Source organism: Trypanosoma theileri, assembly GCF_002087225.1.
Source record: "Trypanosoma theileri isolate Edinburgh chromosome Unknown TM35_Tth_4_V1, whole genome shotgun sequence".
Lineage (NCBI taxonomy): Eukaryota > Euglenozoa > Kinetoplastea > Trypanosomatida > Trypanosomatidae > Trypanosoma > Trypanosoma theileri.
In genome coordinates, this window is record NW_021639846.1 from 759,761 (window position 1) to 778,472 (window position 18,712).

The window sequence follows — 18,712 nt, forward strand, 5'->3', positions numbered from 1 at the left end:
TAAAAAAAAAAGAAAACAAACAAGATAAAATTACAATTTTATGACTTTTTTTTTACCCATACAATGCACGGAAAAAAAAAAAAACAATGAGAAAAAAAAAATGATGCACAAGAGCAGAGTTCTCATTACAATTCTCAAAATAAATAAAAACATACCGTCCGAAAAAAGAATACAAGTGTGAAGGGGACTCTGGTTTTTCTTCACTTTTTCTTCTCTTTCCTTCAGTTTATTCTTCCAACGTTCTATTGGGTTCCTTCTTTACAACCACCTCCGCAACATTCCCCACTTCCACACTTTCTTCCTCACCATTCTGTGAAGAAGCAGTGATGGTGATGCGAATATCATCGGTGGGTTGAAGAACATCCCCAATATCCAACCTCACCATATCACCAAGTGTCCATTGTTTTCCTATAACACGAGTACCGTTGCGTCCGTAGTTCATAAGCCACAAACAACGAGTCCCTCCATCCCCACTCTCTTCAATACTACCTTCTCTTTGCTGAGTCGCAGTCCCTAGATTGTCATCGGGGCATGTGGACTGAGCTGGAAGTAGCATCAGAGAAAAGTGATGGGGAGAGATGAACTCAGGGTGAGCAGTAAAGGAGGATAATCCTACATGAACGTTTGTCACGCTACCATATACAGCACTTGTCACTCCAGCATTCCTACCAAAGTTCATAATCCCATTTTTCATAGGAAATACTTTGGTACTTGAAGTAATGGATGATGTCACGCGCAGTAGCCAATTACTCTTTGAATCCTCCTCTCCTTCCTGAGGTTTCCAACCAAGATCTTGTTCTACATCCATAGTACCACCTGGAATTTTTAAGGGATCCGCATAAGGAGATGTTTCATTTATTGATCCAGGAACAAATCGATCTGTTTGTATTCCAATTGAACGTAGTGATCGCCAAGAAGAAGATAAAACGTTACTGAGAGCAACTAGAGCTTCATTTCTCCTCTCCACATCTCGCTCCCCAGCTGCAACAAATACACCCGGGGTAAGATCTACATCACTACTCCAAGGGTCATTAGATGGCTGTAGTAAAGCGATTTCTGTTTCCTCTACCAATTCCTGACGTGGTCGAACCCTCCTATCAGGTAGCTCAGATTCTGGTTCTCTTTTTCTTCTATTCGACAGATACCGGCTTTCATTTTCTGTAAGGGAACGCCAGTTAAGGAGGTTAAGAAATGTGGGGGACATGATCGCTTTTGCTTCGATACTACTCAGTCTGGCGCGCTCTATCAGCGTCCTTAATTTTTCCACAATAGATCGTGAAGAAAAACCCCCAGATTTCAGCATATCTGCCGTGAGTCCAGCTATCTGTAAGCGGTTTGATGCCAAGAGGGACGCTATAATATGCATATCTGACAATTCAACAGAATTACTAGCAGATGATGCCTCATTCGCGTCTCCTCGTTGTAAATCTCCTGTACCTTCTCGCAATTCTATTTGAGGAATATTACACAACGCAGCGATATCCAGCGAAGAGGCTTCCACATCAATGGCATCAGCGATAGCATCACTTACAGAGAGGGGAGGGGTGCCTTCCGGAACCCTGGGAAGCAACTCTGGAAAAAGATACATAGGTGGCTCATAGTTAATGGGTCGCCGCAGTGTTAATTCGCAGTCTCCCAGAAAAGACGTCATTAACTCTGCAGATCGCTTGGGTGGATTCATTTTCCACCCCTCTTTCGAACTCTCTTCAGAAACAAAATAAAATAAAATAAAAAACCAAAAAATAGTAATGATATCACCAATAGTTAATGCTTCAGTGAATAAGAAAGAAAGTAAAGTAAGCCATCAGATAAAAGGAAAGCGGATGACACCATAAAAAAAAAAAGAAAGAAGTCCTCCCAAAAAAAGAAGAAACGCACGGTTAATGAAGTAGCACAAGGAGCTGCAATATATATACAGCAAAATAATACGATTTCTTTATATTTTGTGAATCCCTGAAAGGAGATCTTTTTCTTCACGATCTATAGATTCAAATCAGAATCATCCTTCTCTCACTAGGTCCCCTCCATAGACACATCACAACATTTTCAATCTCTATTTACCGCAGATCTCCAGGGTCATCATCAGGACCTGGGTCTGACATATTTGCAAAGGGATTGTAATGCAAAGGTACAGAACGTCTTTGATTCGGTGTAGAGAACACAGGTTGTTTTTCCACCTCCTCTGTAGGAACTTCACCATCTCCATTATTCATGAAATCATCTGAAGATATATTAGCAAACGGATTTCTGCCTCCATCGACTGGAATATTTGACATAATCCCACCCCTATCATGTCCATTTGTTTCAACACGTTCAAATGGTGCCCCACCTGGAATCTGAAGACGGTGATGATGTTGATATTGATACTGCAACCCCTGCTGCGCCGATGACGTTGAAAACCTCCCAGTGGGATTGTTTGGCTCTGGGGAGTCAAATATCTGTGCCCGTGATGGTGTAGACTCGCTCCCTCCGATGGGGAGTTGGTGGTGAAAGTATCCCCCTCTCTCCTCCTTCATCGCCTCTGGGGCGACCGATGGGGCGGCGGAGGGCGGGGGGAGCGGCGGGGAGGGAGACGGGAGGTCAGAAGGGCGCAAAGCCGGCGACTCCGCGAGTTCACCCGCCAGCACGAGCAACTCATCCCGCTCATCCGTCACCCGCCGGACCTCCTCGAGAAGCGCCAGCGCCTCCCCATTGCCGTTCCCGCCCCCGGGGGCTCCACGGGCCCCCTGCAACTGCGCCTCCAACATATTCAGCGACTGGGCCAGCACCCGACGCTGCTCCTCCTCCGCCCCCAGAGCCTCCTCCAGCACACGGATATGCTCACGCAGACTCTCCATCTCCTCCAACTGCCTCGTCTCCCGATCAGCGGCCGCCTCACGCTGCTCAGCATCAAATTTAACCTGATCTTGTAATAGATGCAACTCACGTTCCAGTTCAGTGTTTCGTTGGGTAAGTGTCGCAATTTGGGTTTCATACATTTCACGAAGAGCAGCAGTAGCAACAGCTTCACCACCTTCACCCTTTTCTGGAGTTGATTCTCTCAGTGATTTTAAATTTGATTGCGAGAGGGTATCACCTCCATCATGAGACTCTGGGGGATTCAATGCTACTCCTGGGAGTGTTTGACCCGCTAAGAAAGTATTCACAGCAGCAGAATTACTAGATATATCAAGAGGTTTATTAGAGTACAACACTTCATCAGAGGTACTAGCATGAGCTGAAGGTATAGCACCTTCATCTAAAGATGCTGATACCTGTAATTCGTGAATTCGTCCACGAGATGGACAAATACCGTTAAAATCCTTAATAATACCTAATATCATAGTCTTAATATTTTCATCATAAAGGACAGGAGTTGGTTTAAGAAATGCGTTCTTTGGTGGATCTGACCAAACTGGACTAGAAGCCTTTACATCAAAAAGGAGACTATCAAAGATTGCAGGACCACCCAAATAATTTAAAAATAATTCCAACAATTGCCGCCTACCAAGAGCAGATGATGATGATGATGATACTGATGATGTCCCATCATCCATTTCACTTTTACTTCTTTTTTCAGTTTTCATTTGTTCTTCTGGTACCGCAACATCACTAGTTACACTAAGTTTTTCCTTCGTAACAGTAACACATAATGCGGCACAAAGAACAGCTGCCCAAAACCGAACATGTACTGGTCCATTATCTTGTCCTGATCGCTGTAAAAGGGTTTTATAGCACCCTATATTACTCAAAAATAACAAGGCAGCCTTCCTGCTGCTCATTATCCACCTTAAAAGTGCTCTAAAACAAGCACTGAGGGTATTGAGATCCATTTCACCTTGACCACGGAAACATTTTGTCACATATTGTACGTAAGCAATAAAAACGTTATTTGTTACAGGAGATGTAGATTGTTTCGGGATAGGTAATGTTGTTGACTCTCGTTGTTCTGAAAGATCTATTTCTTCGACAGCAGAAGGTATACACAATAAACGTTCCAATAAAAGTGCAGCGTAGTATTTACCACTGCATTCAGTAGATCCTGAGGATCCAAAAATAGCACTAGATATTGCTGAACCACAATCTGGAGTTAGTATATTTTTAGATGCTACCATCGTCACAGATGCTTTTGTTGTTGATGATGATGGTGAGGACGAAGGTGAAGCAAATCCTTTTAAAAGTATACTTCCCACCCGGCCTTCACAGGCTGGAACTGAAAGTAAAGCAAAAATTGTTTGTGCAGCAGCAGTTTGCATAACCCTATCTTCCACTCTTAACAAAACATGAAGAAGGGCACGTAAGGCAGTCCACTCTTCCACTTGCATAGGAGCCTCACCACGAAGTAACGTCACAACCTGAAGTTGTAAAAATTTCTCAATTCCTACTCTTCTACCATTAAGAAGAACCGCTAATGTCCGCATTGCTTCTACACGAGCAGCGTCATCAACAGCTGCACCAACAAGGGCTAAAGAAGCCAATGGGTCTAAAACACCACTTTGTAAAAGTGCATCTTGAGCTGTAGGACCTTCTTGATGAGCTTCTGCTTCACGTAAAATACAACTCAAAATAGATACTGCCATAAGTACCACAACACTCTGTACATTACTTAGAGGTGTAAAACCTGTTTCTGCATCATCTCCATCATTAGTACCACCTTGTTTTTTTTGGGATACAATGTTTTTCATAGAACTTTTAACATGTTCCGGTACAGCCTCTATTAATGAACATAAAAGACGAGCACAACCCATTTCACGAAAGAGTTTTTGTGTAGCTTTATTATTTCGTAACATATTATGAACAATGGTTAAACAATCTGATACAATAACACCACCATCAAGTCCTCCTTCTTCTTTAACTACAGAAAAAAGAGTCTCAAAGGCGTTATCAAATGCTAAAAGTGTTTGTAATTCAGTATCAGTAGCGGTAATGGCTGTAAATAAGACTAACCCTTCATTTCTAAGAGCTCCACCGTGACTATTATCATTTAGTATATCAACCAATACACCTATACCATGAGAAGATAGCAGAAGTTTATGTACTGCAGAAGAATCATATTCTTCTAATCGTTGCAACATTTGAACAGAATGAAAACGGGACCAAAAAGAACCTTTATTTACATGATTTAAAAACAGAGGAACTTCTGAAATTAATTCATGTAAAAAAGAATCACGAATGCGTCTCTTCTCTTTTTCAGATACACTGTAGGTAGAAGGAGCTGATGGATATCCAGCTAAATCGGTAATACTAGATAAAACAGCAAGTGATGATTCCACAATTTCTTCATCATCAGGAAAATTTCGAAGCACGTTACAAAGATAAGAAACTTCTTTTGCTGCCATAACATAAGGGAGATCTGTACAAGATAGTAATTCTTTCAATGCATCACGTCTATCTTGAGCTACTGTACAAGATTGAATTCGGAGAATAAGTGTCCGTGTGGGAACTCGCTGTTTCCCTTGCTCCTCTTGTGTAGAGGGTTTATCTTTATCCACTCCATCCTCTGGTGGATGTACTACACCGTCTCCAAGCAATGTTTTTATCAAGAAACTCATTGGTAATAATGTGGAGTTTCTTTTGAAGACCTACACCTCTCCTTTTTCTTTGTTCTTTTGCTTTCCCTCCTTTTTGTTTTTTTTTTATTATTTGTTTACCGTTTTCCCTTTTTCTTCGTTCTTTTTTTTTTTTTAATTCTCCCTTTCTACAGATACAAATATTCTCCCACACAGACCCAAGAGAAAAGGATATCAAAAGAAGAATAAATGCAGACAAAAAAAAAAAAAAGAAATATTGTATTTCATTAAATAAAATAGAATAATAGTCTGACCCAAAGGAAGGAAGGGAGGGAGTAGGAGGATATACTTCTGGTCATTATATAGCGGGTCAAGTACGTTAATCGTTTTTTTAGCTAACCTGCAGCAGAAACTTCTTTTTTTTTTTGTTTGTTACACTTTTCATTTCATTTTCATCATCATCAACACATCTTCCTCCTCTTCTTCTCACTCTCTGTCACTCCCCCTTTTTTTTCTCTCATTTTAGAAACTCGTCTCGGGAAGTACGCCAAAGGTTTCACGCTTCACACGTACCTCTCCCTTAGGTTTCAATATCTTTCGCTTATTATACTTGTGTCGCATACGGGCAGGTATAAGATTACGTTCCTCCAGTGACTTCATGCGTTCCATAACAGGATGTACAAAGCTGCCATTCAGATGTCGGAGGGATTCGACAAGTTTATCGCTTGGGGCAACATCCAGGGCTAACGGTGTATGATGGTAACGTCCAAAAGTCTTTACTTGTAGATTTGCACGTTTTGCTTCACGGCGTCGCTCCCTTGCGGCATCGCGACGTGCCTGGCGTTTCTCATGTGTGGCTAAGATATCATCAAGGTCATCCACTTCAGCAATAGCGACCTCTCGTTTTGGGTGACGACGATGTGGCAACGCATGCTTAGCTGCTTGGAGGGATGCTTTCGTAGCAGTTTTCTTCTTTTTCTTTTTTTTATCCTTTTTCTTATCTTTTTTCTTATCTTTGCTCGAGACATCAAGAGCTTTATTGTTTTCATCTACCACCACCGTTGTATCTTCAGAGGCGGCAGTCATCGTCTTATTACTGCTACGACTACTACCATTAGCAGTAGTAATGACGGTATTATTAGGCGACGACACCTTCTTCTTTTTCTCTCCATCTCGTTTCTGCTTCTCTTGGGTAGGCTGATCCTGCACCTCTTCTTCCCATGTCTTATCGGCTGAGAAGTTTCCAGTGATTTCCATATCGCGTCCGTGTGTGATCATGGCAACAAACTTCTCATCCGCCTTCTTCTTCCGTTCGAGCTGCTTGACGGCTGTACGTAGTGCCTGCTGGTGGTCGTCATCGCAGGGGTTGTAACTCTGCCCCGGGTGGGGGAGGGCGACGGCCTCGCGTTCGTTGGGCCTCACGGGGGCGTACTTCCGCCGGCGGACACCCGCCCTCCGCTGCGGGAGGACCTCCGGGCGGACTGTCCAGCCGGCAGCGACCGGCACCGCCCGCGGCCTCCCCACCGCCCGCTCCTCCTCGCCGGACCACAAGTTTCGCAGACGTCCTCCCATTTTTCAGACTCTCCGTATATAATATATATATATATATATATATTCTTTTTCTTATTTATATATATAGATGGATCTGAGAGATAGATGTGCTTTTTTTTTTTTCTTTTGGTTGTCTGCGGTAGTGGGAATACAGCTAAGCGCAGAGATAGTGAGAAAGCACAGTAGAGACACACTCACAGAGCGAGAGAGAGTGTGTGTGTGAGAGAAAAAGAGGCGGCGACGAAAGCAACCTCTACAAACTGGGGTTAAGGCGAGTAACAGCAGTAATGTAGGGAAAGGGCACAAGGGTAAGAAAATAATAAAAAGAAAAAAGAGAAAAGGGAGAGAAAAAGAAAATATGACAACAGATAAAATACAGACATGGGATTATAAGAAAAGAAAAAAAGAAAAAAAATAATAAATGCGCAAAACCAAAAATAAGCTAATGCTCATGATAGAGATACACACATATGTAATATATGGGTTTCACCAACTTTGTGAGTTTGTGTGGGCATTTATCAAGGATGCCTCGACAATAACAGCTTTCTTTCACTGAAATTAAACAAAAAGTATTATTCTATTAAACGACACTCAACCACATACCACCTCATTCTTTTCCTTTTTTCCTTTATCTTTACTAGGCATCACAAGGACAAGATCGCATTCACACACAGAGAGAAGATAGAAAGCAGTATACTGAGGGCACGTGGATCATTAGGATTAAGTTAGTGCGTTCATCACTATAATCGTCAGCACCACCCCCGTCACCACTATCAGCGTCCTGTTTCTTTTTTTTTTGTTGTTATTATTGTTTGCTTTCCAATCCTCTATCTTTTTCTTTTCTTTTTTTTTCCTTTTTTTATTTCTTACCTTTTTCTCTTTGTTTCCCCCCTTCCACCTTGCAATCCTCCAAGTCCTTTTAGAACTTTTTGAGCGAGCGCTGCTGTCGTGCTGCCCCAAACATCGACTTATGGGCACGTCCTTTATTTAGGAAGTTCTCTGCATTGCGTGTCCAGCGCTTACTTACCTGAAACTGATAAAAATCAGAGTAACAACTATTCTTACGTCTACGGCGGTGCATTGGCCGTTCATCCGCCTCATTTGTCTGCTCTTCGCGGAATGTTGAGGTCAAGTTGGACGTATCCACATCCACCGCCTGCTGTTGCGACATTTGCCGCACCACCTCCTTCACATTTCGTGGCACAACGTAGCGGAAACCATCCTTATCACCACCTCGACGGTTAATTTCTTTTAACTCACGCAAACGCTTTGCCGCTGCTCGACGCATGGCGGATTCCTTTTTCCCGAGATCTTTGAAGTACTCATGAGCCCCCTGTAGAAGAGTGTCTGCGGAGACCAATTCACTGCGTTTCTGCTCGGCGTAGTCCTCAAGGAATGGGAGGTATGGGTGTTGGAGCAACTCACCAAACTCCAATCCAGCAGCAGCAGCAGCAGCAGAGGAGGAGGTGGAGCCATTAAAGTGTTCCTCTTCACCGCGAATGGCCCGCTGAATTAATGTCTTGTCTATTTCCTCCTGTGAAATATTTTTCTTTTTCTCTTCTTGTAATTGTTGTTGTTGTGGTTCATCACCAGATGGGGCCTCCTTTTCGCTGATTACTCTCTTTTTCTTCTTTGTTACTTTCTTTGCCGCACTGGTGACAAGACCCTTTTTCTTTTTCTCCTTCACCGTCGTCAGAGATGATTTCTTCGCACTGGACTTGACATCCTTCTTCTTTGTTCCTTTGCCAGCCCGCTTTACCTTCTTCTTCTTCTTTCCCTGCTTCCTACTCAGACTACTAAGTCCCCTTTCTGCTGCTGCTGCCGCCTCCTTCTTCTTGGCAATGAATTTTACCTTCTTAATATACTTCTTGTTCACTGTAAGCTTTGGTAGCAGCGCGGAGGGGCGCAACTTTTTCACCGTCATTCCGCCCTACAATCAATAAAACCCAGAAAAAAAAAAAGAAAGAAAAGGGTAACAGATAAATAAATAAATAAAAAGAGAAAGCAGCATAATAATGAAGTTGAGACCATGTAATACAAAGGCAGGAGAGAAAAGAAAAAGAAAAAAGAAGGGGTTTTCCAGGAAAGTAGAAGAAACCATGAAAAAAAACACACACACAAAGACAAATGCGGCAACATTTCAAACACAGTTTAAAAGAAACATCTTTGTTGTCATTTCATAAAAACCACTTCTCAGAGTCTGTTTTTTTTTTTTTTTTTTTGCCTCATATCGCTTGCAATAAAATAAAGCTGAATAGAAAAAAAAAAAAAAATGCGCCTTGAATGATTAATTTATATAGATGAGAAAAAAAGATAATAGGTATAGTGTGCATGTGTGATTGTGTGAATAGTGAAAAGAGAAGGATTGGGAAAATATTAGCGGATGCAGACACATGTTACCAAGATGTAAAAAGAACTCAGAGAGAAAAAAAAAAGGAAAAAGAACAGTACACATATACTCACATACTTATTATATTTTTCATACTATTTTCTTATTTATTTATTTTTTTTTTGGTTGCCCCTTCCATTTCATTCATTCTATCCATCACTAAATTGAACCTACTTCTTTATTTGCCTTACTGATTATTTGCACACATCATGGTTAAATATCGAAAACATATATATATATAGATATATAACTTATATTGGGTAAACGAAAATAGAAAAATAATGACTCTCCAGAGAAAACAAACAAACAAACAAGTAAAAAAAAAAACAACTCTACACTTTTTCCTACTTTACACTAACAATAATATATACCCCCCACTCCAACAACACCTTTTTTTTCTTATACTTCTCACATTATCTTTTCTTTTTTTTTTTTTCCTTCTGTGTAAACCTTCTACTTTTTATCTCGCTAGCATAAACAAACAAACAAACAACCTAATGATTTCACAGGGGAGAAAACAAGAGTCTAACGCAGACATCCACGGGTCTCCCACCTCCTCCTTCCGGATAAAAACAAAATAACAAACTCAAAAAAAAAGAATAATTAAATAAACAACAACAAAAAAAGAAAAATCAAGAGCAAACAGCAGATATCACTCACTCTTACTTTCTCATATAATACATTTCCCACTTTTCGTTTTTCTTTTTTTTTTTTTTCTTTGCCTGATCTACAGACAGACAAACACAAAGAAAAAAAAAAAATCATCTTCCACTCATTTTGTCCACTTCTTTGTATTGATACTGGGGTCCTCTCTTACCTTCGTGTGGGAGCAACGGGGTAAATACAACCACTGAATTCATATACAAGAGAGAGTGAAAGAATAAGGAAAAAGAAAAAAACAAAAAAACAAAAGAAAGGAAGAGTACTACTATGGTGCGAGAGAACAGACACGCGTGGAGTCTCCTTTTTTTTAAAAAAAAAATTTATTTTATTCTTCTCAGAACTAAATGTATTACATCATTTTTTTTTTTTCCTTTTTCTTTCGTTTTTTTTTTTTTTTTCTTCTTTTCTTCTACCTACACCTGCAAGCTTCACCAAGTTCCTCTCAACCTATTTCCGTATATTATACTTTTGCCAAAAAACCATCATCACCAACAATAATACCAATATTACCAATACTACTACTATTGCTACTAATACCACCTCCCATTGCTGAATGCCTGAGGCAATGCATAAAAAATCAAAATTTATTTCCAGAAATAAATCTGGAAAACAAAATGTAGTTTCTTCAAGACAACTGAAACGTTTCCCCACCTTGCGTAATACTGAGCTGCAGTTTCCTGTACATAATTTCTTCTGTGGGGTATGGAGGCAACTTGAGATAACGAAAACACGTATTCACCGATGGCAGGGGCCAATCTTTCTCTGTTAAGGATCCCGTTAACTCATTATCTCTAGATGTCGATGCCGAATGGGATCCCCGGTCTGCCGATCCATACCCGCTGTTAAAGAACTGAGTAAAAAAAGCCACATCCGATCGCCGCACGACTGTAATGGCGCCAAGTGAACCAATTCCACCAGCCGGTAAACGTGGACAACCCGTACAAAACAGTAAAAACAAACGCTGCTCACGCGGTGTGAGTCGCTTGGCCAACACATTCTGCAGCATGGTTATCTGTGGAGAGTCATTCTGGTAACCGTGATCAGGCACGAGAATTGATTTAATCTCCGACAGTGTCCACAGTGGTTGGGAATCACACTGTTTACTCCCACAGAGTAATTCCATCATATCCTCCGGGTCTAGGGCAGTGAGAGCCCCACAAGGGACAACATCATGAAAACCGTAAACAAGAAAACGAATGGGAAACACAGCTGATTCATATAAAAGTCCAGCAGCAGCACGATGAAAATAACGAGAGAGATTCTTCGTCGTAACACGCAACTTTGTCCCACCACTTGTCATTTCAAAATTATCATCACCAGGCAATGTAAAGGGTAAATCCATCGCTTCCAGAGTGGCAGTATCTAGTGAGAGTAGTGAGTGTAAACTAGATGCAAGTGATTTATCCATTAATTCCACATCATTTAGAGATAATCCCATGAAATCTACTGGTCTTTCAATATTTTTGTCAGCACAAGGGACATTATGAAGTATTACTCGAGATGGGGGAGCACCGTGACTGAGAAAAATAGCAAGTGCGGGAGAAATATCAAGTGGGAACACCACCTCATCTGTAAAGGCACGAGCAAGTGCGGCTCCAACAAGATAATAACACTGCGCACGTTCACAATCAAACTCTGCAAAATCATCCATACAAATACGGTAGTCTGTGAGGATTCTCCCACCATCTGGAAGTGTTTGTGGAGAAACTGCAGATCCCTTCCATGAAGTACGTACCAAGACATCTTTACAAGGGTAAATACCCTCTAATGGAAGAATCACTTCTACTTCATCACAATCACTTTTGCTGTTCATGTTAATGTTTGTATTACTACTACTATTACTCTTATCCTTTGAATTTCCACTTTTACCAAGATCATTCTCTTTTCTAATCGTTCTAACTCCACGCCAAAGGTGTACTTGCTCCTTTTTCATTTTATCTGCAATCAATGTATAAAAATGTGCTGTAGGACCTTGTCCAACTCCAACATCTCCCTCAAATTCAATAGATATAGGAGATCTAGAATCGGCACTCTTTCGAAGAACTATATAAGCATCATGTAGTAATTCCATTCGTCTTACCCGATACTTATGATTTGATACCCTTGCCCATTCAGCCGGGTATATTCTAATAGAACGATAAGACCTAGAAACACATGAACCTTTCATGTGAGCATGCAATGCTCGACGAGCACCGTAGGCGAAAAATCGGGCAATACGTTCTCGTACATTAAGAGGTAAAAGAAATTTAGCCTGTGTAAGGATAAAGTCTACCCAACGAGGAACAGCAATTTTCGGTGGAAGGATGGCTACACGTAATGCAGAAGCTGCTAATGATTTTACAATAAGTGTTGTAAAAGGAGCACTTACAAAAGCTGCGGGATTAATATCCACAACATGTTGTTTTATAAGTGGATTGAGAATTTTATGTAAGAGAATAAGTAATATAGTATCTTGATTTTGAGAAAGTCGAGTAGGGTTTCGAACAATATTTGATGAATGCATAGTATTAAGTTCTTGTCTTGATTTTTCTCCACAACAACAATGTGTTTCCTCATCATTTTCAAAGTGATGAAAGACAAAAGTTTGTGTACTATCTACCCTATCTGGAAGTTCTCTTGATGACTGTAATGCAGAATCGGCATGTTTCTCAAAATTTACCTCCCCTGTTTGAAGATAATCTGAAGGACTAGCATTCTCAGCCACTCCTTCCATACTAAGTAAACAGTTTTCTATTTGTTCTACAAGACTTACTGACCCTTCAAGAAGTGCACGTTGAAGTAAATTTCCTATAAAGGTTTCTTGATATGTACATCTTCCACCTGGGGAAGTGTAAAGTACATACCGTTCTTCCATAGCATCTCGTATTAACTGCATCATTTCTTGAGTTTCTTGATTTTGAATAGATTGATCCTCTGAACTTTTATTGGTGGTGGTTGTGTTATCTGGAATAGAACCAGGTGAGATAAAAGTTTTTAGTGCTTCTTGAATAGATTTTCGAAGTGATCCAGGGGCCAATTGTTTTTTTCTTCGAATCAACACAGATTGGACGTGACCTATAAAATTATCAATATTTTGTAATGCTGATACAGGTGCTGGGGCAACATCTGTATTCTTAATAGCAGAAGATCCCGTACGAAAATGACGTTCAATATCACCTACAGAAGCGAATAAATGCGCTCGCACATTCACTTTCTTTATTCGGTTTACTGGAGTCCTTTCTACAGAATTACTCACATTATCATCTTCAGGGTTTGATCTTGAACTCAAGAGAGGACTACCACCTTCATAGTGAACATCCGGATTCGCATAGCATTCCATACAAACATGAAATCTACACTGCGCACATCGAAATCCAGAGCGTACTTCCTCTTCACATAAATCACATGGAGATATGATATCTCGTGGAGTAACAATAATTTGTAATCGATGACCCTGTGGACAGAAATCACGTGGGTTTGGTACCACTACTTCTCTTTCAATGAAGCCACGTAATTGACTAGGTGTTTCTTCTTCTTCTCCTCCTCCTCCTCCTCCAGAGACTCCTCGACTGTTTGTATCTTTACTAGAATGCACACTTAAAACAGCTGGGGGTTTATTATTACTGTTATTATTATTATTATTATTATTATTATTATTATTATTATTATTATTATTATTATTATTACGTTTACTATTTCCATTGGCTTTAGAACAGAGAGTAACACATGGTGAAATATGTGAACATATCATAGCTGCTTTTAACGGTGTTCGGCAAGATACACTTTTTGCGGATAAAACTGTCTCAACAAGAGGGAAGGTTGAGTGCATAGGGAGAGCCGATACTAAATTTTCAATTAATGCCTCCACTCCACGTGGTTTCTCCGCCGCACACATCAGAAAACACTCCAGACGTTCTCGTCGACAACGTTGAAAAAGACGATCGGCAACACTTCTTCCATCAAAAGGCGCTAAATCTACAGAAGAGGTAAAAACAAAATTACCAAGAGCTGAAGTTTTCCCTTCTCCGGTATTAGTAGTATTAGTATTAGTAGTAGTACTACCATTCACACTCGTCGCATCGGCATTATTTTCATTATCTTCCAGTAAATAAGTTAACACAGCATCCGCAATTCCAAGCATAGATATTTCAAATGCGGTAATAGTTCTTAATGACATTTCCATTACATATAAGACATGTTCCACTACTTTACGGTGTACACCAGGCAATTTGGCAGATGTTTTTAAATCCTGAACAGCCTGCCGCACCACAGTGACATCTACTGTAGAAAGACCTGCTGGATTTCCTGGTGCTTGTAATCTTTTCATCTCTTCTGTGATAGCGGCATGAATAGCGGAGGCGGTTGTGGCCAAATACTTTGTTCGTGTTTGTCGCTCTTCTGAGGCTGCGTGTGTGGATTTGGCGGTATTTGTATGATTTCCACTACTAATACTACCACCACTATTCCCATTTCCTTTACTTCCACCGCGTGATAACTCCTCTAATTCTCTGAGAATTCCACACCGTTGGGCTATTCCGCAAAACTGCCACTCCGCGGCTCGTGGATGACACAATAACCAAACCATCATTGTCAGACAAATGGATTTCGTCGCCTTATCGGAAGAGGCAAGAGCCACTCTTAACATTTCACATAATGGACGTAACACACTACGAATAAGAGAAACAAATCGTTTATCTTCTCCAGATCGAATTACTGAATGTAGTAAGGAAGCACAAGCACAGGTTCCAAGTTGCATGGTCATTTGACCAGGTACCCAAACAACGAAATTACAAAGACGTTCAAGATAAAGTTCTGCCATCTTTACATTTCCTAATAATACGGGTGCATCTTTATTGATCACATAAAATCGCATTAGATTTTTTAAATGTGGAGGCATATTAGCTGTTGTTACGGTCATTGCGGTTTTAGTTTCATGTTTACTTTGCACAAACAAATTACTAGATACCATAACCTCTTTTGCCGATTTTACAAGACGAAGATTTTCTTCATCTACAACATGAAATACAAAAGGGACAAATTTTCTATAAATATTGCGATCTATACCTCCAAATCCTCCACACATTTTCATTGTATGTAAATCCACAACCATTGATTTTGTTTGTATTTTAATAACAGACTCTTTAGACAACCTAACAAAACTTGTCTCAAGAGCAATACATCTTTCTTCATCAATAAGGTTCTTATGTCGCATCTCATCTTCCCACTTCCACTCATGAACAGGAAGAAGAACTTTCGGTTTTGGTCCGAATGCCTCACTAGGAAGACGTGGACAAGCAAGAATAAAAAGTCTAACAGCTGCAATAGAAGCAATATGATTCTTATCTCGTCGTTGAGCTCCACGTAAAGATGATCCTGCTACTGGGAAAGGATCATCTAATAATGTTGTTACTTCTGAATCCGACTCTTCAAACATAAGTTTATAAAATGATTGAGCTTCCTCTGTTAAGAGAGATTCACTGGCAACTCTCCAACTTGCACTAATAGCGGCATCCAACATTGTTTCACATAATAAAAGTCGTTCAGAGCGAACTCCTTGTTCTAATGCCACATTATTATCATTAAATAAAATCAAATGAAAGAGAATTTTACAAAGATCTTCCGTTACCATTTTTTGTGCTGTAGAAGGACGATGACAGAGTAAAGCTCGCTGCATAAGCATACCAAGACATTGTAATGCCATTTCTAGAAATGTCCATGCTTCTGGAAAACTTTCAAGTGTTGCTGCATATTGTTGAATGGATGTATGAAGAAAAGGAGCAATAATTTGTTCTACGGCTACAACTACCGGATCTTGACTAAATGGAGGACTATCATCCTTTGTTTTTTGTTTCTTTTTCTTTTTCCATCCCATAAAGGAAATTGGAAGACCAAGCATGTGTGGTTTTTCCGCCTCTGATGGTAATATCACTTTAGAGCATAAAATAAGAAGCACATCAAATGCCTGTCGTGCTAACAGAGAATTTTCAGAGGCAGCGATTTGAATAATGTCTGTCATACCAAATCGAAGTGCGGATATATTACTTTCATCCCTACTAATAAATCGAATCAATCGAAGACATTCTTCCATCAACATCACATTATCTGTATTATTATACTTCATCCTCCCCGCCAGTGTTCGGGAAAGTGTCTGACAAACCGATTTCATAAGTTGTTTCTGATAGGGTCCCATACTCTCATAGGAAGTAGGCACATGTTCCATAATGAGAGAAATAGCTCGAAAAAGCATTGTTAACGCATCCCCGCGAAATGCAAATGCCTCCTTTTCACTCATTCGCACCAACATTGGAATAGCGGCGGCCGCGTCGAATTCACGCAGATATCTCTCCACTCCCATCACGAGAGACAAACACATACGGTCCAGTGGCCCCAGCACCTTGTCGGGGTCATTCTTCTGCCGGTGTACCTCCTTCACCTGCTGCTTGGAGTCCTCCACGATAACATGGCCTTGCATACTCATTATTACCGACTTTGCAGAGGAACGGTGTGGGGGAAAAAAAAAAGTGGGCAACAGATAAATAAAATCAATAAAAAAAAAATAAATAAATAAATAAGTTTGGGCTCGGTCTAGAGTGTAGTGAAAAGCACACACGATCCTCGCCCCCCACAAGGAAACAAGTGTAGGCCAACGACTAGCAAGAAAGAAAAGAAAAGAAAAGAAGAAAAGGAAAACCAACGACTAATGATGAAATCCCTATTCTCTTTTTTCTTTTCCCTCTTTCACACACACACACACACACTGAGTGAGTGAGAGAGATCAAGCAAACTAAGCACGCAGACACCAACTCAGATGAAAAAAGTGAGAGGAGGTGTGAAATGAAAACACCTTAACAGTACACGGCAGTACTGATAATTATTTGAGGAACTATTGTGTAATGTTTTTTCTTTTTTCCTTCCTTTTATTTTTTTTTTTTCACTGTGGTAGCACAATTTCAGCACGTTGCACACCAGTTGGGCTTACTCCTTTAATAATCAACTAATCAAGATCCAAAGGAAAAAAAAAAGAAAGTAAAAGAATACTCTATATGCCTTACTTTTTCCCCTCAAAGAAGAACAGAGAAAAAAAAAAAAGAAAAAAGAAGAAAAAAAAAAATAACAATAGTATTTTTTTTTTTATCTTAATCTCTGTAAAGATTATATAGATTCATTTTTTCCAATGGAGAACACCATTATCAGTAATTTTAAGAAGAGTACTCATACTCTAAAAAAAAAAAAAACAATAATAATACCCTCCTCACAATATCTATACCGAGAAAAATCCCACAAAAAAAAAAAAGATCATGTTCTTCTCTTCTCTTTTTTGTACCTTTATCTTAATATCGTTAAAGATGATTCGTTTTCCCTCACAAAATCCCAGAAACATCCAAAACAGAAATAATTAAAGAAAGCAAAAGTAAAAATAAAATAAATAAAAGGTACTAGTTATCAAATAGAAATAACAAAGACAAATATCCATCCTCATATACCATGCATTCATTAATGTAGCAAGAAAGAACCGATCGTACATATCTATACCTATATAGATATTCATAATAATATCATTTATGTACTGCAGATATGAGCTGTTAGTTCTCCAACGCCCTCTACGGATGCTTTAATAACATCACCAGGCTTTACAGCGGAGACACCTGAAGGAGTTCCAGTAAAAATAAGATCACCCGGTGCCAAATCAACTGATTTTGACAAGATAGAGATTAATTCATCAATGGGAGTAACAAAGGATGTTAAATTCCCCTCTTGACGAGGTGTACCATTTACAGTCAACTTCACCGCCCCTCGGCGTAGGACGGCAGGTATTCCAGTACCTTCTGTCACCATCTCTTTACAGGCCTCATCACTTGTATAAAACAATAAGGCATTCTGTTTCTGAATAACTTCCACAGGCACAATCGCAGAAAGTGGGGCACTTTCATCCGCACCTTTTGCCAAATCCCACGGCTTTCCATTCGTCTTTGCCTGCAGTTGCAGATCCCGTCTTGTCATGTCTAGACCCACAGCGTAGCCGTAAATAATATTCTGTACTTCCTTAGGAGAGAGTGCACTGTACTTTATTCCCGCATCTTCACTACTTTTAGCTCCGCGTTTGGGGCCAATCGCCACTACTAACTCCACTTCGTGTTGATAATTCTCTGTTTGCGGGGGATACTTCGCGTTGACTTCCATCGATGAGGTGTGATTCGTGGTATTGCTGGTAATGGCATCTGGTGGTTTGGTGAAGAAGAATGGATTGGTTTTGGATACAGTTCCACCCATCTCCTTAGCGTGATCTGCGTAGTTCTGTCCAACACAATAGACACGGCGTACAGGGAAGAGAAGACCCCACCCCACCACCGGCACGAGAGTTTGGCGTACAGAAAAGGCAACAGCTGAACTCATTGAAGTTAGAAAATAATAAATAAATAAATAAATAAAATAAATAATAATAATAATAATAATAATAATAATAATAATAATAATAATAATAATAATGTTTTTTTTTTTCGTTTTTGATTCGTTTTTATATAATGTCCTTCCTAGATGGTCACCTTCAAATGCGTGTTCCTCTTTTTTTTTTCATGTATGGCCGTTTTAAATCCCAAGAAAAGAATAAATGTGAGAGAATAGAAATATATTCATAGAAATA

At 39.9% G+C, this 18,712-nt stretch overlaps 6 protein-coding genes across 6 annotated transcripts; all 6 read right to left on the reverse strand.

The window, feature by feature from the left end:
• Nucleotides 1-226: 226 nt before the first annotated feature.
• On the reverse strand, nt 227-1,681 carry TM35_000044400 (uncharacterized protein; the record flags this gene model as incomplete). The annotated part of the gene is made up of 1 exon (XM_029022634.1): nt 227-1,681. One exon carries the CDS (start codon nt 1,679-1,681, stop codon nt 227-229), a length of 1,455 nt encoding a protein of 484 aa, XP_028886292.1.
• A 376-nt stretch (nt 1,682-2,057) lies between these two features.
• TM35_000044410 (uncharacterized protein) lies at nt 2,058-5,531 on the reverse strand (the record flags this gene model as incomplete). Its single annotated transcript, XM_029022635.1, has 1 exon — nt 2,058-5,531. The coding sequence occupies one exon, from the start codon at nt 5,529-5,531 to the stop codon at nt 2,058-2,060; it is 3,474 nt and encodes a 1,157-aa protein (XP_028886293.1).
• Nucleotides 5,532-6,011: 480 nt separating this feature from the next.
• Nucleotides 6,012-7,061, reverse strand: TM35_000044420 (uncharacterized protein; the record flags this gene model as incomplete). Its single annotated transcript, XM_029022636.1, has 1 exon — nt 6,012-7,061. The coding sequence occupies one exon, from the start codon at nt 7,059-7,061 to the stop codon at nt 6,012-6,014; it is 1,050 nt and encodes a 349-aa protein (XP_028886294.1).
• Nucleotides 7,062-7,959: 898 nt separating this feature from the next.
• TM35_000044430 (uncharacterized protein) lies at nt 7,960-8,964 on the reverse strand (the record flags this gene model as incomplete). The annotated part of the gene is made up of 1 exon (XM_029022637.1): nt 7,960-8,964. The coding sequence occupies one exon, from the start codon at nt 8,962-8,964 to the stop codon at nt 7,960-7,962; it is 1,005 nt and encodes a 334-aa protein (XP_028886295.1).
• Nucleotides 8,965-10,717: 1,753 nt separating this feature from the next.
• On the reverse strand, nt 10,718-16,543 carry TM35_000044440 (putative ubiquitin-protein ligase; the record flags this gene model as incomplete). Its single annotated transcript, XM_029022638.1, has 1 exon — nt 10,718-16,543. The coding sequence occupies one exon, from the start codon at nt 16,541-16,543 to the stop codon at nt 10,718-10,720; it is 5,826 nt and encodes a 1,941-aa protein (XP_028886296.1).
• Nucleotides 16,544-17,631: 1,088 nt separating this feature from the next.
• Nucleotides 17,632-18,465, reverse strand: TM35_000044450 (uncharacterized protein; the record flags this gene model as incomplete). The annotated part of the gene is made up of 1 exon (XM_029022639.1): nt 17,632-18,465. The coding sequence occupies one exon, from the start codon at nt 18,463-18,465 to the stop codon at nt 17,632-17,634; it is 834 nt and encodes a 277-aa protein (XP_028886297.1).
• Nucleotides 18,466-18,712: the final 247 nt, after the last annotated feature.